Raw genomic sequence first — 13,263 nt, forward strand, 5'->3', positions numbered from 1 at the left:
GTTAAGGAACGTAGATCTCAGTCCCAAACCTTAACGTTTGTTTGAAAACGCACACTATGAAGGAGAGAAAGAGATTCTCTTCGGGGGGAAAACGTGGACCGAAGCCAGTCTGGGATGCGCGGAATCAACCCGGTGACGAAGGGGAGAAGACAGCGGAAAACAAGAAACCCCCAACAAAAGCCGTTGAGACCGCAGCGTCGGTACTCGGTTTTTGTTTCTGTTCTTTCTTTTCCTGCGGACTTTTGGCTTCTGTCAGCAGCACATCAGCAGTAGTTCGACGAAAAGAAAACGTCTGGTGTGTAATATGTGCGTTCCAAAGTGGCATGTCTCGACCCCCCCCTGCGCACTCTTTTTCGCTCAACAGACCTATCAAGCTTCGGTCTGGACAACTTTAGCCGGGTTTGGTCGGCGACCGGCGCCACGGTCTAGAAATGCTAGTACTGAGGCGGATTCCTTTTCTCGTCAGACTATCCCCGGAGCGTGGGCCACGAGCAGAATAGCCGGATATGGTAAGTATGAAAGGACGCTCTACCGTCACGCGGTGGCGCTCCGAGATGTCTCTGCTTGTCCGTCTTGTCCGTCTTGTCCGTCTTCTCTGGTCGGTTCTTTCAGCACGTTCTTCTTCTCCTATTCCCCTCTCTGAAGTCCTCCAGCCACCGCCCCCTCGTCGACCGTCAGCCAGTCCATGTCGGCGGCCCCCTTCTTTTTTGCTTTATGGTGGTCGTGCTGCTTTAGCTCGACAGTAGTTGCTTATTCGCTATTGGTTACTCGGTAGAATCCCCTCCGCTCCTTCAGGATGCGTCCCTACCCATGCGGAAACTTGGAGACGAGACGTGTGCGGCACGTTTTCCCCGACACACGTTGAGAGACTAGACCGAGCTGCCGCATCCAGTTACCGTCCATCCTTGGACGTAGCATCACCGTATCGGGAGAGGTGAAGTTGGGGAGCGTTGGGCGCATCAGAAGCGAGGCAAAAGTCCTTTTTCCGCGGTTGACCTCTCCCTCAAGTCATACCTCCCCTCCCCGATCTGATCTGTACGTGCACTCGATACTGCAGGAGAGTTCATCATCCCATCTTCACCCACATTCCGTTCTTCTCTCCAACGCGAAGTCTGTCAAATCCCATGTACCCAGTATCCCGTGCAGCGTAGTTATTTTTGCCTATGCAACAAGATTGTTGATCTGCAAACCTGCAGCCAATCCACCAGACACCCATTCGAAAGGAACGTAATCGCATTCCTCGTGTAACAGCACGTGCATTTACGCGCCAGTGAGCGACCGGCAGAACTCTTTTTTTTAACTCAGTGCAGGGGCCCAACCGGAATAGCGTTCCCGCTGTCTAAATGGCCGGCGACACTGGCACTCAGATCCGGGACGAGGCCGCGGCGGCGACGGAAGAAGTCAACGCGGCCCTCCAGAACTTCGTGACGAACCCCGGACCGTCCGGGGGCGACTTGGACAAGGCCCAACGGCGTCGCATCATCGACGCGGCGAACAAGCTCATCAACGCCGTAAAGGATCCCGCTGATGAGTGGTTCGATGCCACGGCGCAGGTCGCGCAGCTGGGCGCGAATCGGCTCTTTTGGGAGTGGAAGGTTTATGATCATATCCCATCCGAAGGCAGTATCTCCTATGGCGACTTGGCCAAGAAAGTCGATGCCGAGGTGTCTCTGATACGTGAGTTTTGAACGCACTGCGAGGGCTCGCTCGAGGCCATTGAACTTGACTGCATCACTGACACTTGCCAGGACGAACTGGTGGTGTTCTGACGTCGATGGGTATCCTGCAACAAGTCGGCGACGACTCGGTCGCGCACACCAAGCGCTCTCGCATCTACATTGACGGTCACCCGGCGGGTCAGATCGTCGGCATGGCGTTTGTTCTCCCCCCGCGGGTCACCCCCTCGAACCCCCCATTTCACTAACACTTGCTAGATGGGAGAACGGCCTGGTACCATACATCCACATGCCAGCCTACTTTGAAAAGTACGGCCGCAAGGAACCGCAGACGCTCAACAACGTGCCCGGCACGTACGCGTACGGCGTGCCAGAGTACGGCTGGTACGAGATGCTCCAGCACGACCCGCCGAGGATGCAGCGGTTCCTGCGCGCGATGGGGCCGATTGAGGAGAAGATGCCCATCGCGGGCATCTACGACTTTGGGTGGGTGGTCAAGTACGCGCAGGAAAACGCCTCGGACGGCCGGCCGCTCTTTGTCGACGTCGGCGCGGGCCGGGGCCAGTCCATCAAGGCCATCCACCGCGAGAACCCCGGGCTTCCGCTGGAAAGATGCGTGTTGCAGGATCGTGCAGAGGTGGTTGAGGCTGTGCGGAACCTTGATGACGAGGATATGAGGCTGGTTCAGAAGCAGGTTATTGATTTCCACAAGGAGCAACCCGTTAAAGGTGAGAGACAAACCATCCCCATCGAAACCTGCTGGGCCCCACCGCTTGGTGATGCAAACGCTTCTCTCTCTCCCTCTCTCCCTCTCTTCAAGGATTTTGCGATGGATAGCTGACCACACACTGTCTTCAAGGTGCCCTGACGTACTGGATCCGCCGGTGTCTACACAACTACGGCGACGATCTGGGCGTCGGCATGTTGCGCATCATCGCCGAGGCGATGGCCGAGGACAGCCGGCTTCTGATCCAGGAGGACGTTATGGGAAATCCGCCGCACTACACCTCCACGATGCTCGACTTCATGATGCTCACATTTGGCGGAAAGCAGCGGTCACTCGAATGCTGGACTGATATCCTCGGGAGGGCGGGCCTTGAGATCAAGAGCGTGTCCAAGGGCCAGGGACCGTGGCGACACCTTGCCGTGATTGAGTGCGTCAAGGTCAAGAGGTGAGATTCGTTGATACTGGCATTGGTGTCGCATGGATCGGAAGGTGAATGGCCCTTGCATGTCTGTACAGAGAGGATGGGCGCCGCCGCTGCGATGCTGTTCAGTAGGATTGACGTGGGCAGGCGGTGAAGGAGCTGGGATGTTGGGTTGGGGAGAGAGATGCCAGTAGAGGGTAGCTTAATGCGACACTATTGAAGATTGACGGGAAACTCTAGACGATTGACTTTAGCCTCATGTAACGCCGAAGACCTCTGACTTCCGAATGGTTCCTCGTCGATGTGGCTTCAGACGCCGTCGGAATTCCCCATGGTGGCAGAGACTGGAGCAAGTCGGTTTACCCCTATTGATGCTTACCCCGGCCCCGGGGGAGGGACCGCAAGATTCCTAGTTTGGAAACCCCAGAGCGGGTCGTGATCTCTCAAATCTTTCACCGCTTCTTCGCCCCCGGAACCGCGGCTGATCCGGCCCGGTCCGCCTAATGTGTTCCGGACCCGGGCGGAAGATAAGACCGGTCTTGAAGTCCGCGAGGGGACACTCTCACGTGGGTTTCTGCAAATGGATCGCGGGGGACTAGCGGTGTATGGAAAATCTGGTGGTGGTGTTGCAGTAGGATGGAAGACAGACCACCCGCCATAATCATCAGACGACAGGTCCATGCAAGATCAGACGGAAAAGAGCCTCACTTATATGTAAGTATGATCAATGAAACGCGCGATGGGTTGCCTCGTCAGAAGTGATTGCATATATGTATATATAATTGTATCTCTTGGAGACTACGTGTATGAATAACTTTCAGTCTGGATACGAATATCTGTAGTCCTCAAAAGACATTTGTCTCTCTGACTTGCTTCCAGTCTCTTCTCCATCTCCCAACTCTCGTGTCGTCGTCTATCATCTAGGTGTCGCTATGCCATTCTGATACTCAAACTTCAACTCTCATGCCTTCATCCCTTGTGTGAGGCCCAAAGGCCCACGGGAAATTTCGACAAAGGGGGGAAAAAACATTAAAAACAAGATTATGCAATAAGAAAGTCGAACAGAAATATGACGAGAATCCAACGATTACCAAATGCTGGGTATAAAACGCCAATGCAGCCTGCCCAGCCGCTTGTGCAAATGCCATATCGACTTGATGCCAAAAAGAACACCAAACCCCCCCCGGTACCGTCCCCCCCTTTCCAGTCCATGATCCGAAACAAAACACCAGCATCAAAGCAAATAAAATCAAAAAAAAAAAAAAAAGATCTCGTCAGGCGAAGAAAAGGCGTCTTCATCAAGCCGTCTTGGAGCGAGTCCACCCGAACCAGCCCCTCCTACGACCCGCACACCCCTTTTCGCAGGGCATGTCCTCGTCCAACTCGAGCCTGTACCTCCGCACACTGCCCGTGTCGTCGTCGAACGCAACGTGCTTCTCCTTGGGCACGAAGCAGTCCGGCACGAGGTGCCTCTTCATCCACCCCGTGACGCCCGTCCTCGCGGCGTCAATGGCGGCGTACTCGAGCCTCCGCGTGCGGTCGCTGGTCCAGTAGTGCGTGGCCTGCGGCGGCAGCGGAGGCGCCACCTCGGAGCACTCCTGCCCCTCCTGCTGGTGGCCGGGCGAGAGCAGCAGCTGTCGCTGGTCGAGCTCGAGGTCCTCGACGCCGCCGCCGCCGCCACGGTGTGAGGGCCGACGGGCGGCGAGTTCGACGTCCGTTGGGTGTGCGGGGAAGTGGAAGAAAGTTGCCGGGGGTTGGGCGTGCTGCTGATGAGGGCGTTGAGGGTGGTAGAGGCTGCTTCCACTGGTGCGGGCCGTCGTTGCGGGGTACGGGCTCGTCTTTGCTGCGCGGCGGACCGTCGGGCGGCCGCGGCAGCGGGGAGCAGCAGCACCCGGGCTGGAGGATGACTGTGAGGAGGACGCTGTTGATGCGCGGCGGGGGTTGGAGAAGGAGGACCGCGGGGGAAGGGACTCGTAGCCGGAATCTTGACGGCGCATCTCGGTGGGTTCGGGCTCCTTGTCTTTATGGCGCTGTGGTTGTTGTTGTTGTTGGGGGTGTGCTGGGAAGTGGTGGTAGTGTGAAGGGGCCGGCGCCGGAGCTCGGATCGGGGCCGACGTCGGGGCGGGAATGGGGGTCTTGGAGGGTGGGGAGCTCGGGGCGTAGAGCTCTACGTCGTGGAAGCTTTGGTAGGCGCAAGTGTAGTACGTCGTGTCGGAGGCGGCGACGCTTGCGCGGGACTCGGTGCGGAAGGTCATATTGGAGGGGAAAGGTGAAAGGCGAGACGTGTTTGCGGTTTTGTTCATGTGATCTTGTGTGTGTGTGTGTGTGAGTGTGCAAGTGTGAAGTGTGTGCGTTGCTGGTGAAAGGAGTCGACCCGGTGTTCTCTCACGAAGTTTGCAGAGAAGAAGCGGATGGGACGCCTAGATGAGAAATGTTTCTGTGACTAAAGGTATTTGCGATGTTTTTGTGTGTTGTAGAACTCGGAACGATAGAAAGTGAATTCCTCGTTATGAAGCCATTGGAGGATTTCCCCCCTCAATTTGATCGGCCACGGTGATAGGGTGCGATAGCGGAGGTTGGGAATGGTTGTTGCGCTCTTTTGTACTTTTGACGAGTAACGCGATGCCGACCAGCGAGCTTTTAAAAACCAAGCTGCGAGCCGCGAAGGTAAAGACCTCGAGATGATCTCGCTTGCGGAAGGCCTCCCAGGGGGAGGGACAAGAGGGGACGGAGAGAGGTTATTGTATTAAATAAATCCGTTGACGAGATGAGAGATAAAGGCGGAGATGAAGGCGAGATTTGAACGGAGCGCTTGTAAGTTGTGTGAAGTTGCGGTCAATAAACGAGGAGGAAAAAACCTAGACCCCTCGGGTGAGGGTCCCCCGTTTCCAGATTCCTGTTGATCTGACGACAAAAGTGTCGGAGTGGACTCGTTGGAGTTTGGTTCGTCTCTTGGGAACCCTGTTCGCCTATTTAGCGACAGGCGAAGTGTTGCTGTTTTGAAAGGCGGCAGATGCAGGTCCTTACAGGGCCAGAGTGGACGATGCAACTATTGCGAATCGAGAAGGGACGGGGCCTATTTTGTGTGGTGATCGTGAGGCCCTGGTGATGGACCCCGGTCGAGGGTGGCAGGGGGAGTTGTCGTCGTGGGCGGGCCAGAGGGCCGTGATTGGGTCAGGATGTTGCGGTGAGGCGTCGATGGGGTCTCGTGGTGCTGCAGCTGGGACCTGGGATGTCTTGCTGAGGAATGGAGGGGGATGTGGATGGATGGATGGATGGAGAGGCGGGCGGCGTTGGCAGCTGCTGGGTTTACACAAGCCCTCGTCTCTGTCTCTCTAATGATAGACTGTTGTTGATATTCTTGCTTCTTTTTGCCCACCAGGTTCGCGGCGTGGGGTGATGACAGGAGGGGGGGCGGGTTCGGAGAGAAGGGGAGAGGAGGTTGAGAGGAGGGTGCGGGATAAGAATATGTAGGTACAGACACCGCCTCGAGAAGAAACTTCTGGTTGGGTTGTGCGCGGGTGGTTGATGTGGCTGCTGCTATGCCTGCTAGGATGAGCTGCGAGGCTGTTCCCCGGTACGGATTGGCTTTTTGTTGGCGCGGTGGGTAAGGGGTGGTGCTTGGTTTGAAGGTTGATTTATGCGGGAAGCCCACTGCGACGAGGAACAATGTAAATGTCACGTCGGAATGTGCTGGCTGGCAGCGGAGCGGGGTGAAGGGGTGAGGGATGTAATTCCCAAAGATGGCTGGGTTTATAGGGCGACAAGTGGCCGTACTGGGATCAACGGATAGAGAGAGTGAGAGGGAGCAATGAAGGCCAGTACGGGACACCAATGACTGACTGACTGACTGGAAGAGCAGCAGGACAAGCCGGTGGCTAGAAGATCAGACGAGAAGAAGGAGGGGGGGTGAAGTCCAAAGCCAAAGTGTGCTGCTTCTGCGGGACGGGAGGGGGAGCGACGGGCTGCAGGTGCAGCAAGTGGCCAGGTGGGCGAGGGCGTTGTTGATGAGACGACAAGCCGCCGATATCAAGAACCAAAGTTCTAGATCCAAGGTCCCGAGGCTGTCCCAACATGTATGTCTGAGTCAAAACCACACAAGGAGGAGACAAGTTGCATGAGTACACTGGGCGGGAAACAAGATCAAAGAGTGAGGAGCAGAAGTGGCGATGATATATCGGTGTCAGAGTGAACAGCGTCGAAGAAGTTCGACTCTGCAGGGCCTTTGCTCAGGTTTTTTTTTTTTTTTTTTTAAACCGGCACCAGGTCCCGATCGACTTCTTCAGACGCAGCTGAAGCAGGCAGGTTTTGACAAGAGGTCGGGAGAGAGGCGTGGAGGGTAAAAGCCTGTTCAAACCATATAGAAGAGGGGGGCAGGGAAGACGAAGGCCAAAGACACGGGAAAGAGAAAAAACAACCTTTCGTGTCACAGAGTTTCGAAAGTTGGGACGATGATGTAGTCGCCCACCGATACGCTACACGCTAGAGGGGAGGGGGTTTCCCAGCGATAAAAACCGCTTATTTGGGATGAGAGGGCACCTCTGCGGCAGCTTGCACGGTTAGAGAGCGCGAGGAAGTTGAGCCACGACCGGCGCCGGACTGGAGTCGAGTCGAGTCGAGTCTAGAACCTCTGGCGTTGTGTTGCTTTCAGACTCTTAATGCAACACGGTGGAGATGATAGAGATGGGGAGGCGAGCGGAGGGGTACACAAGAGAGACGTGGATATCCACTCAGGATGCAGGTGTTTTTTTTTTGTCGTCGTCGTCGCTGGCGGGAGCGCGGCGTTGATCTTTTTTGTCGTCTCAAGGACGTTGCGGCGCCTTTCATGCAGCTAACGTTCTTCTGGGTGAGAGGAGAACACTAAGAGAGGCTGAGAGGGGGCGTATGCGTGGTTCGTGTATCCGTACCCTCTGGACGTACTCGGCCTCTATCCGTATTAGGAACAGCTCAGGACCACGAGGACGTACGTAGAGTCGGCCCAGAATTGTTTGTTATGTACCTATGATGGGCTTCATGCGCGTGGTTGCGTGCAAGTGAGAGACTGCGTATGCGCGGCGATGGATCGTGGGATGGATCCCTGGCCCCTGGGGTCTGTATTGCGTAAGGTGCTGATGTTGTCGTAGGATAAGCTCGACGGTTGAGGGGGAAAAGCGCCTCCCAAGCCTCCAATTCGGAGTAGCGGTGACGCAAGAGTGGACGCGGGTGGGATGAGATGGGCAGAGTTGGGAATTGGTATGATGAGATTGAGGGGGAGGAATGAAGGATACGAAAAAGTGAATAACTGAAGATGGGACGAGAGTGAAAGAGAGTCGCTGAGAGAGAAAGAGTGAGCGAGGACTCAGGGGCCTAACGAGAGCCATCGAGACGAGGATAGCCCGGCGGCGTGGTGTTGGAATCAATCACTCCACCTTTGGTGCGCTGTTCGACAGCTCGTGGATATGGAATGAGAGCTAGCTCGTTCACACTATTGAAGAGACGAGTTGGGGGGGCTGAAGACGGCCGGAGAGCAGCCCGAGAGTGTATCCGTAAGTCGCGGCGACTAAAAGACGGCGATGCTTCTCTAGCTTCAGTCTGCTGCGTGAACTGACAGGCGCGAACGGGATGGCGGGCCTTGAATGTCGTCAAGTCATGTCAGTGAAGATATACCTACTCTACGGCCGGCCGGCGTGAGCTCGGCTTGTCTCTGGAATCTATTGCTGGACAAGGAAAGCTCAAAGCTGGCGGCCTCGGTTGGCGCGACTACTAATGTTTTGTTGGTATTAACATCACCCGTCTCGCTCGTTTCTTCTGACGTCTCGGTCCACCGCTAGCTTGCAGTCTTGACAGTGACAAGCCCGGACTTTGACAGTCGGTGCCTTGCGTATGGCGTATCGGTTTCAATAGATGATGGATGGCGCATTCACAGCCAAGAACGACGACGAGAGAGTCATGGCGAGACGCGGTAAACCCCCTCCCCTGTCTAGAGTTCCACAGCGGCCCCTCACTGGGATTCTTCCCGCACAACCGCCGATGTCGCTAGAGCGCTCGGCAAGGTCCAGGGATGAAGTTTGGCGGAGAAGTGGTGCGTGTGTGTGTGTGTGACTGTGAGCGTGTGAGTGGGACACTCAGCCAGCGCGCTGCGTCTTTCCCCCCCCCCCCCCCCCCCCTTGTTTGGCTTTTCGGGGTTTGTGTGGGGGGGGGGGGGCATTGAATTTTTTGTGGGGGGGGGGGGGGGGGGGGGGGGGGGGTGGGGGGGGGGTGGCGTGGGGGGGAGGGGGGCCTCTCAGCCGCGGGCGTCGTTTCCCCCCCCCCCCCCCAACTTTTTGGTTGGCTTTCTGGGGATTTCGTGAGGGAGGGGCAGAATATTGCGAAATCTTCTGCGAAGAGGGCTTGATTAGGGCTGATTTTTTGGCCAAGGTTGTAATGCTTAATGAGATTATAGACCGAGGGGTGCGTAGGCAGGTGAGTGAGTTAATGCCAGCGGGCATGAACGAATGAGCTGCGAGAGAGCTTGTCGTCCATCCATCCATCCCGTTATCAAGTGTTTGTAAAAGGCAAAGGGAGGAACAGATACAGAGGGCCAGCAGCCTTACGCTTCACGAGACGACGAGGTGGTATCGCGGGCATCGCATCACGTATCACAAGCCAAAGTGGCATGCCCATGGCTGAGCGTCAGAGGAGGAACAGTGATGTCAAGGAAATAGTCACCTGAGAGAATGCGCAGTGCATCTCCAGCTGGAAGCAGCCGCAGAGGCAGCTGGTGTAAGACTCGCACAAGTGTCTCTCATCTTCCGATTTGTCTCGACCCCTTGAGCAGCGTCTTTGGCGTACGAGCGGACGACCACCACGTTGCAAAAGCCTCAGTTTATTGGACGGTGCTATTTCCGTTGCAGGTCCGGCGGGCTTGTCATTCGCGGCGCTGTGATTGCACTGCTCTGTGCTGTTGGTGGTGGTTGGGACTGACAGGCAGTCCCCGACTCCTTTTCACATGTCAAGACGCATCCTCCATTCACACACGCTCACACGCACACACACTCTTACGGGTCTTAGGCTTCTGCCACCACACCACTCCAGAGTCAATTTACCACGGATTGGACGCCGTTGCATCGTCCCTGATTCACACCGGCCCAATCATCGCCTACCGCGTCAACCTGTGTGCCGCCTGCTGCGACCTGACGTGCCGACTGAGGAGGAGGCACCCAGCGTGATGCCAGGGCGGTCATCGTACATACCCGACCCCGTGGGCAGCGATTCGCTTCTCGAGTACATGAATCCATCCATCCATCCATCCCTCCAACCCATCCCATCCTCGATGGATGGATGGGTAGATTACCGTGTGTATCGTGGGCCTGAGATATGATAGCACGGTAGGTACACATCCGTCCCGGGTCAAGTGCTGTCGACAGATGCCTCTCGCAAGGCGAAGCTTTCAAGCAAACCCCAACGATGCGACGGTAAGATTGCATAGTTCTCCGTGAACCAGCGCAGGTTGCTCAGCCACCGCACGTTGAAGCTATATCCATGCCAGGCAACCTTAACCATTGTCGTCTCGCTCACTCTTTCCAAACGGTCCCCGTCAGCGCCAATCATCAACGGGGTCTCAAACCTACAATACCGGTAGGTTCTTGAACTCTTCTTCATCCGACCCTCCTTTCCGTACGGGTTCGCGAACGCGGGACCACAGCCACCAACGACATGGATCGACCACACACACCTTCAGACTACAGTCACCTTTCCCTTCTACGAAGCCACCCCAAAACTGGCAATGATCCACGAGCCCACGAGGTCACGCTCGCAGAGGACTGGGACTGGGACTGGACCGGACTGGAATGAAACTGCGACGACCCAGCCAGCCAAATTTCACAGCCGCCTGGCCCTGCCGTCTTTAGGGATGCGCCCTATTCCCGAAAGCTCCGCTGAGCTGCTGCCATTGCTGAGTGCTCTGGCGATTCGAACTATTACCAACAGCATGTGGCTGCCAAAGCTCCGTATCACCGGCGCACCGCAAGACATCAACGACGCCAGAATCACAGGCTACCGAGATGCCTTTCGTTGCTTTTCCCACATTCCTCAACTCGGGCTATCACTTGTATCCGTATACAGTAGCATGCCCTACGTTTCTGCCCTAGTTGACCTATCTGACCCCCATCCGACCCGCCGTGGATGAGATCTGCCCCTCCCCTCCCCTCCCCTCCCACCCTTCTCAGCCGGGTCCGCATGCCTCTTTGAGCACGCCGCGGGCTCTGCCGGGATGATCGCTGTCAGCACCCTATCCTCCCCGTGCGGAGATCCATTATCAAATCGTAGGATTCTACCTAGGCCCCACGAGGCCCTTCCTTCCCCTCCTGTCCACTGCCGAGATCCTCCCATCGGTTTGTTGCTGACCACCAAGTGAATGATGTTACTCTACGGAATGCTCAGTAAGTCTGCGCTACTGTACTATCACCGACAAGCACGAGATCACCATGCTGCAAGAGGCGCGAGGCGTGTGTCACATCCCGAGGTTACGGGCCGCGTAGACATTTGATTCATCCTCTTCGTCTGCTCTTCGGCAACCACGTTCGGCTGGACGCACGGAAAAGAAAGAGAATGTTCAGTAGACGTGCGCTGCATCCTGTGTGTCGAGTTTCGACCCTGAACTGCGCGCAGCCGCACAGATTCACGGCCTGGCCTTCAGTCCCGTTACTCCGCAAGCATGGAGTAATAGAACGACGTTCAAACGTTGAACGCAAAAAAAAAAGGGGACCTCGGCCGCTATTCTTGTCTCAGCTGTGCCGTTGTAACAATTCAATTCCCGAGAGCAGAAGCCCTCACCAAAAACCCACCCGTCCGCGCCATCAATGATCGGGTGATCCCCGTAGCCCAAGTGTCCGAACAACACCGATGAAGGGACAAAACATGACGCAAAGAAGTGATGAATCCGTGTCCGAAGGTGGGTTATGTCAACGTGCCATACGCCCGTTTGCTAACAGCGGATGTCCCGGCATGCCGAGACGATCGCAATTCGGTGTACACATTGAACGGCCGCGCCATCTAGACTTTGGATGGTCTTTTTATTGTCATCGTTAATGCGTCACTCACACATGGTCCATGAACACGACCAAGGTGAAGCCCAAGTAGGCCACGACCAAAAGACGCGAGCCTAAATCAGCTCAATCCGAGGTTCCCTCCCGACTTGTACATGTTGGCTCAGGTCAGAGTTCACGCTTCCCGAGCCATTACGTTTCCTTGCCAATTCTCTAAAATCCCAGTCCCAGTCCCAGTCCCAGTCTCATCGTCGGCTACCGCGTGGATTTGACTTCTGGCGCTATGACACTGTTACTATTGATAGCGCTCACTTCTCTTGCTCTGGTCAACGTGAGCAATGTGCCGCTGATCCGGGAATTTCGGGACGGGTCGTAAGCTGCATACATGTAGATGTAATACTACCTTAGTTGACGGCACCAGTATTGCCATTATCACAAGCAAGCCGTCCCCCTCGGTAGTCACATCGTCCATCAGATGCCACCGCCCCCATTAGAACGCCCAAGTCCCCCTGCCACACGGCCCCTCTCCCACGACGACGTGCTCCGGGGCCGCGTTCCCGGCAAACGGCACCTGCACCAGCACCGTCGGCTCGTCGCCGGGAAACTCGGTAAAGTGCCCCGCGTGCACGCTCGCGTTCTTCAGGTCCGCCGCAATGACGAGTGACGAAGAGACCGTCCCCGGCTGGATGTACGCCGTCGACTGCGCCGGGCGTGGTTGAGATGCTGATGCGTCGCTGCCCGGTGATGACGGTGACGGCGTGGCCTGCGACGCGTTCGTTGGCGCTGCTGGCGAGGTGATGCGAATCAGGCCATTGAGGATGACCGTCAGCCTTTGCTCGGGGATCAAGTCAGTTTTGGGGTTTTCGACACCGAGATCCTTGACGTCAGGCGACACATCCAAGGAGGACCCTTCTTCCTTGTGCCGTGTCCGTCAAGTTTCGAAGAGCTCAACAAAACAGATGGCAAGAAGCTCGGTCGTCTCATGAGCAGGGAACTTCCCCCCTCCACTCTACGTGTCGCAAGAGGGCATGAAGAAGACTCACTGCACAGCCGGCGCCCACGCCTCCCCAACCGTCGTCCTGGGATGGATGATGGACCACTCCGCGCTCGTCAGGTCGCCGCCGACGGCGTAGTTGAGAGCCGCGCGGGCTTCGACGGGAACCGAGGTGAGTTGCCAGCATTCAATGACGGAGTAGCCGTCGCGCGTCGACAGAGCCGTGATGTTGAGCGGGGTGGAGGCGTCAACCACCTGCGTGACGGCCACGATTAAGGGTGCGAATCTGGAGATGCGCATGGCCACGGTCTATCGCTGTATATCGTTACTGCAGTCAAGATTGTGTAAACAGAGAAATAGAGTCAGCTCGGTGCCATAGTTTGAGGAGACGATGGGAATTGATGACGGCGCTGAATTCTCGAGGTTTATGGTGTGGCTTT

General features: G+C 56.3%; 3 protein-coding genes across 3 annotated transcripts; 1 reads left to right on the forward strand and 2 right to left on the reverse strand.

Annotated features, from left to right (window-relative positions):
- Window positions 1-1,343: 1,343 nt before the first annotated feature.
- On the forward strand, window positions 1,344-2,852 carry CORC01_03808 (O-methyltransferase; the record flags this gene model as incomplete). Its single annotated transcript, XM_022615457.1, has 4 exons — window positions 1,344-1,677; window positions 1,749-1,875; window positions 1,935-2,404; window positions 2,536-2,852. The coding sequence occupies 4 exons, from the start codon at window positions 1,344-1,346 to the stop codon at window positions 2,850-2,852; spliced, it is 1,248 nt and encodes a 415-aa protein (XP_022478122.1).
- A 1,270-nt stretch (window positions 2,853-4,122) lies between these two features.
- Window positions 4,123-5,127, reverse strand: CORC01_03809 (uncharacterized protein; the record flags this gene model as incomplete). Its single annotated transcript, XM_022615458.1, has 1 exon — window positions 4,123-5,127. The coding sequence occupies one exon, from the start codon at window positions 5,125-5,127 to the stop codon at window positions 4,123-4,125; it is 1,005 nt and encodes a 334-aa protein (XP_022478123.1).
- Window positions 5,128-12,319: 7,192 nt separating this feature from the next.
- CORC01_03810 (uncharacterized protein) lies at window positions 12,320-13,123 on the reverse strand (the record flags this gene model as incomplete). Its single annotated transcript, XM_022615459.1, has 2 exons — window positions 12,320-12,659; window positions 12,873-13,123. 2 exons carry the CDS (start codon window positions 13,121-13,123, stop codon window positions 12,320-12,322), a joined length of 591 nt encoding a protein of 196 aa, XP_022478124.1.
- Window positions 13,124-13,263: the final 140 nt, after the last annotated feature.

This window comes from Colletotrichum orchidophilum (assembly GCF_001831195.1).
Source record: "Colletotrichum orchidophilum strain IMI 309357 chromosome Unknown Scaffold_23.1, whole genome shotgun sequence".
Lineage (NCBI taxonomy): Eukaryota > Fungi > Ascomycota > Sordariomycetes > Glomerellales > Glomerellaceae > Colletotrichum > Colletotrichum orchidophilum.